Below are 6000 nucleotides of genomic sequence, written 5' to 3' on the forward strand. Positions count from 1 at the left end.
AACTTGCTTTGTAAAACATGTATTTTTCTTAAATAGCCACTTTGGTTTCAAACTGTAGATACAGCAGATTCTAGTTCAAGATTTATTACAATAAAATATTATTTAATAAGACTTTCAATTAACAGTGTTAAAACAGTTTTTTTCCTCCAACCTCTGGGAGGAAAAGCCAAAAAGTTAGTTTTTTAATAGGGCTGTATTAAAAAACTTTACTACTAAAGGAGTTTTCAATACCATATTTATTACTGTATGGTCTTTGATGACATTTAAGAGTGATGAACAGAAGTTAATACTTGCACACTCTCAGACAAGATTTTAAAAATATAGTTCCAAGGGATATTTGTGCTGTTAAATCAAATTTAACCACAGTTTATACAGCTTTAAATATTGCTGAGTCAAACAGGATTCTCCTCAAGCAAATGTGCAGAATGAATAAGAACCAAAAAATGGATTTATAATCCTAATGTAATATTTTCATTTGATTCTAATACGTATTTAACCGTGACAGAAGGTTAACTCAAATTTTGTAAGATCTATGATAATCATAAACAGGTTAATGTGAATTAGTCAGTTTCATCAATGTATAAGGTTTAAAGGCCTAGTGGGTTATCCTTTTGTTCTCACTGCTGAAAGTAAATCATAAAAAATCAATGGCATCTTAAAGAACTAAAATTACTTTCTACTTAAAATCTCACAATCATTATGGTTGATTTATTTTAGTTGAAAGTGATCATAATATTCCAAACAAGGCTTTGGTAGGCAATATCTATAATTATGTAAATGTTAAATAGCTGCTTCAGATAAGAACCTCTTTGATGTTGAAGCAATTTATCTTATAGGCTACTTAAACACTTTTTCATGCCTTGGGGCACATAATGAATAGGAGGACTGGGAAAAGCCATTTTTTTTTAAAGATAACTTTTAAAAATTAAAAATGTTAATTTTTATATAGGTTATACAGGCATTTGGTTAAAAAAAATTCAGTGATACAAATGTGTGTGCAGTGAGACAAAAGTCCTCTCTTCACCCTTGTGTGTCTCCCAGATTCACTTATTAGATCTACTTTTAAAAATTTCTTCAGTCTTTCCAGACCAATTCTCAGCACTAACAAGCACATGCCGCAGAAGACTTAAAAATAGCTTGGTTTCTCTCTTGTAATCCTACAACAACAATTCAGCTTGAGCTTCATAGAAGGACGACAGCAGGGAAACAGCGTAGGCTGGAAACGCCAGACGCTCCGGGCCCGCCGTCCGCAGGCTCCTCCCGCGAACGGACAGCAGCCCGCCGGGCAGCGCCCGCAGAAACGCTGCCGCGCACAGCTGACTGCCAGAGGGGACAACAAAACCCTGACTTCCACGGAAGGTCCGTGCAGATCAGGAGTCACGCCATGACGACCACGGCAGATCCCAGCGGCTCTGGTCGCAGGGTCGCGAAGGCGCCGCCGAGCACCCGGCACCGGCCGACCGCGGGGCGCTCGCACGGCCGGGGCGGACGGCTCGCGTTACACTGCTGCGGCGTCAACCGCGGGTTTAGGGGTGTTTGGAGATGATCTGTCCAATTAAAATTAAAAGCAAAATGACGTTGAATTCTCTAATAAAACAAATTTGAAAAAAGTGTTAATATTGAGTCAGAAAAACATCAAAATCTGCCACTGTACAAGTATCAAGATACAATAGCAAGCCACACACGGCTCAATGCAATCAAAGCCTTAACTCCCTCCTCGACATGAAAAATTTAGTGACACTGCAAACATACAGCAATCTAATTTTCGATTTAAAACAGCAGAAGCAAAGGGAAGTCCGTTATAGAGTGGCGGCGCCGTTTTCCCTCCGAAAATCGGCGAAAAAAGGATTTATTCCGTTCTAGCGTCAGAAGCAACTTCGGCGACGCGATTCCCTACGTAGGTGAGCGCCACCGACGATAACCTGCCGGCCCCGCTCAGCGGCCGCGTGCGTTTCCGCTCCCGCACGGCAAAGGAGAGCCAGCCGGGCGCCGCGGCGGGGCGTTCCGAGCCCGGGCAGCGCGAGGTCGTCCGGGCGCCGCGGCGGGAGCGCCGGGCTCAGCCCGAGCGGCCGGGCCCGCACCGGCGCCGCAGCCTCCGCGGCCGCAGCAGGTGGGACGACCGTCGCGCAGGCCCCGTCCCGCCGCGGCCGGTCCGCGCCGCCGCACGAAGCCTCGGTCCCCGCGTGGGTCGCTGCGCTCCGCGCGAGGCCGCCTTCGCCGCGCCGCCGGGACCGCCACAGCCCCGCAGGGCGCCCGCGAGTCCGCGGCGAGCGCGAGGGCGCAGCCCCGAGGCCCGCGCTGCCAGGGGCCTCCCGCCGGCTCGAGCCGCCCTGCGGCGTCCCACGCAGCCGGCCGTGCGGCGGGCAGGCAGAGCGCCGGGCAGCGGGTCCGCCGGCCGGCCAGGGCCAGAGCCCCAGGGACAAAGAGGCGCGTCGGTGCCGGCGCGGGGAGCGGCGCGAACGCGGGCAGGGCGGCGCCAGCCTCGGCCCGCAGGGGGCGCCGGCCGCCGCCGGGCGCTTACCTTTGAGGACCGGGCACAGCTGTGCCAGGGCCATGTTCCCGAGCGGCCCGGCGTGTCAGGGAGCTGAGGCGGCGGCGGCGCTCACGGCCCGGCGCGGCGGCAGCCCCGCTCCGTCCCCATCGCCGGCCACCAGGCTGCCTCCCCGCGGGCCAGGGCTCAGGTCCCGCGGCCCGCCATGCCCGAGCCCCCGGCGGGCTCCCGCGCTGCCCGAGCTCCCCGACGGGCGCCGCCTCCTGACCCGCGGCGCTCAGCCCCGCGGGCGCCCGGAGCCGAAGGGAGCAAACGAGAGGCCCCTAACAGGCAGGCAGCTCCGCCCGCGACCGCGGCGCGGGATCCCCTGAAGTGGCGGGCGCGGGCCGCCGGGCTCATTTAAGCCGGGAGCGCGAGCGCCGCGTGCCGGCCTCGCCGCCTGTGCGCATGTGCCCACCGCCCCGCCCGCCTCGCTCCGCCCTCGCCCCGCCCCCTCGCGCGCCGGCCCGCGCCGGCCTCGCGCCCTGAGGCGGCCTAGCGCCGGGGCCGGCGTCGCGCGGGCGGGCTAGCGCTGGGGCCGGGCCGCGCCGGGCGGGGCGGTGGCGCTTGCCATCGCTGCGTCGCGGGCGCGCGCTCGGAGAAGCGGGCGGGGAGGGGACCGGGACTGATCCCCCGCCGCCGCAGGACGCCCGCCGGGGGCAGGTCGCGCCCTCGAGTCCTCCCGCCTGACGGCGGCGGGGCACGCGCCGCTCACCCTGCTCGGCCGCCGGCGCCCGCCGGCCGGTCTGCGTCCGCCCTCACAGGCGGGGACGGCGGGACGGCGGCGACCCCTGGGGCCCCCAGGACCTCAGTTCAAGGTCAAAACTTTGCCCGGCTCTGGGCGGAGAGCCCGAGGCTCTCGCTGCCCTCCGGCGCCAGGTGAGGTAACCGGAGCGGCGGTTCCGATCGCTGCCCGCACTTCCTGCACGCTCACTGGGTTGCCAGGCTCGGTGCCAGGCTCTGTGCGTGCCAAGCCCTGCGATGCTCCGTTTCCCGCTCCCGAGGTAGGCAGTAGGCATTTCAGGAGGACGGAAAGTTGAGCCGCGTCCCAGACCCACACCGCCAGGGAGGAGGCGGGCGGGCGCCGGGGTCTGCCCTCTCGGCCGACCGCCGACCCGTGGCTTCTTGCACTGGAAGGTCTCCGGGTTCCACAGCAGCTGAGTAGTTCGTGATATTAAGTATCCTGTTGTATTTTCTCATAGCAGTTACCACACTCTGACATTACCTTGCTCATTGGTTTATTCGTCGCTTGTGTCTCCCTAACCGTCACCCCTTTAAAATATAAGCTACTGGAAGGCGGGGGTCGGGGGACCACATTCATTTTTTCTGTCAACACATACTGGGTGTTAATTATGTGCGGAAAGCAATGATTGATGCTGGGGAATAACCATGATTAAGGCCTTACCATAATAGAATATTTATGTCTGAACCGATCTGTGTAGGAACTACATAAATGTTTGTCTTGCCAATTGTAGCTAAAGACAATATCTGCAACTGAAAAAAAAATATTCAAGTGCCAGGCTCTTCTCCCTTTCCTTGTATCCCTTCAAGACAGGCACAAAAGTATAAGTAATTCACAAGATTTACAAATGAAAAATATACTTAACACCAGTTGATATCAAGATGATCAGCCCTTTGCTATGTGCTGTAGGAGGTATAAAAGCTATGTAAGTTTGAATTCCTAAAAACAATCACCTACAGTTAAGATTGCACACAAGAACCGACTAGAAATAAAACATTGTTTTCCATGGATATAGTAAGGTGGCATATTGGTAGACTACGGTGGTAAGGAGACTATTAAGTCTAAGTCACAGACAAGGGTTGACAAAAAGAATTGGGGAAAGGGGCCCTCTCAACTTCTGGAACATGAATAGGTTCTTAATGCATAGTCATTGAATGAAAAATCAGTGTGTGTGATGTCATCAGAAAATGCTTCATGAAGGAGGTGACAGAATGGAAACTTTGGCTGGCAGGTGGAGAATACATCAGGCAAGGAGCAGGGGTAATATCAAATTTGGGGCAAGAGTTGTGTTCGGTATTAAAAATAAGGTCGAATAGGCTGGGCTTTGATTATGTAGATACTTGCTTGAATGCTGGGCAGAGGTATTTGCACTTGATTCAGGAGGCCAGAGGAGTAGTCTTTAATAGTGGAGTAATGAAGTTCTGGGAGGATTAATTTGGCAGGTGAGTTGAGAAAAGGGGAGAGATTAATCATAGTAATCCAAAAAGTAGATATATAGTTCTTCTTCTTTAACTTAGTAGCTCTTACTGGTAGTATCATTTTTATTAAACCTAAAAAGTCTTTTCTCCTCTATAATATTGGCTTGGGAATAAATTCCAATTGGGAATGTTCATTTTGTGGCTCCCTTTTAAGACACCTATCTTAGACGTACTAGTGTAAGCGTCTGTAGTGGATGTTTCCAGGTGTAGTGAGGCGCAGATCAGAGCTGAGACTGCTGTGTGGCCATATGTCACCTAAATCAAAAGGAAGGCAGTTTGCGTCTCTCTCAGCTGGAGAGTTCTGTGTTTGAATTATTATTTTCCCAGAAGACCACCTAGCAGCACCCAGTCTGTCTCCACATTAGCTGCCAGTTCCCGGTGATTGAGGACTCTGTTTTCATTGCATTCTGCCCGATCTAGCCATAGCCTCTTTAACTCTTCACAGAATGATTCCTATAGTTTAAATTTGTTTTTTCTCTGAGCAAGTCTCATGTAGCAATTGAATTGTGTTGCGTGACATTGACTTATTAGAATCATTTAAAAAAATGAAGTATTTTATCTCAATGTTTATATACTTAACAGGTTTTTATTGTCTCTGTTTTGCTATAATTTGGGAATGCTAACATTTTATTAAATGATAGCTTAGGAAGGGTTTATGTTTAGAGATCGTATTTACTGAATGTTTGTGTCCCCTCAAAGCTCATATGTTGAAGCCCTAACCTGCAGTGTGGCTGTGTTTAGAGATGGGATCCTCTAAGGAAGTAATTAAGGTTAAATGAGGGCATAAGGATGGGGCCCTGATAGAATTAGTGTCCTTAGAAGAAGAGACCCTGGAGAGCTTGCTCTCTCTCTTCATGAGTAGGCACCACAGAGAGGCCATGTGAGGCAGAGCAGAAAGGCTGCCATCTACAATCTACGAAGAGAGCCCTCATCAGAAATGGGATTGGCTGATATTTTGCCTGAGACTTGTGGCCTCCAGAGCTATGAGAAAATACATCTGTTGTTTAATCCACCCAGCCTATAGTATTTTGTTGTGGCAGCCCGAGTCAACTAATACAGAGATATAACTAAGATAGAAGAATTTACAAATAACCAAACTTTTACGTACAGAAAATCTGTTTGTAATAAAATATAATATAGGTCTCAAACTGCTTTACTTACAGTGTGCAGATATGGCTACAATAATGGTGAAATTTAGTGAAAAATCATAATATGTTTTCATTGTATGAAAATTTCATTATTATGCAACT

The 6000-nt window shown here is 51.0% G+C and overlaps 1 protein-coding gene across 4 annotated transcripts in view; it reads right to left on the reverse strand.

The window, feature by feature from the left end:
• Positions 1 to 2893, reverse strand: part of NETO2 (neuropilin and tolloid like 2) — a 70840-nt gene extending 67947 nt beyond the window's left edge. For 2 of the 4 annotated variants that reach the window (XM_075995603.1, XM_012773849.2), the window contains exon 1: positions 2522 to 2893. In XM_075995603.1, coding sequence (XP_075851718.1) covers positions 2522 to 2555 — 34 coding nt within the window. In that variant the 5' untranslated portion in view covers positions 2556 to 2893. The remainder of the gene's footprint in view (positions 1 to 2521) is intronic. The other 2 variants (XR_001156322.2, XM_012773848.2) reach the window with 2 other exon arrangements.
• Positions 2894 to 6000: the final 3107 nt, after the last annotated feature.

Source organism: Microcebus murinus, chromosome 20 (assembly GCF_040939455.1).
Source record: "Microcebus murinus isolate Inina chromosome 20, M.murinus_Inina_mat1.0, whole genome shotgun sequence".
Taxonomy (NCBI): domain Eukaryota; kingdom Metazoa; phylum Chordata; class Mammalia; order Primates; family Cheirogaleidae; genus Microcebus; species Microcebus murinus.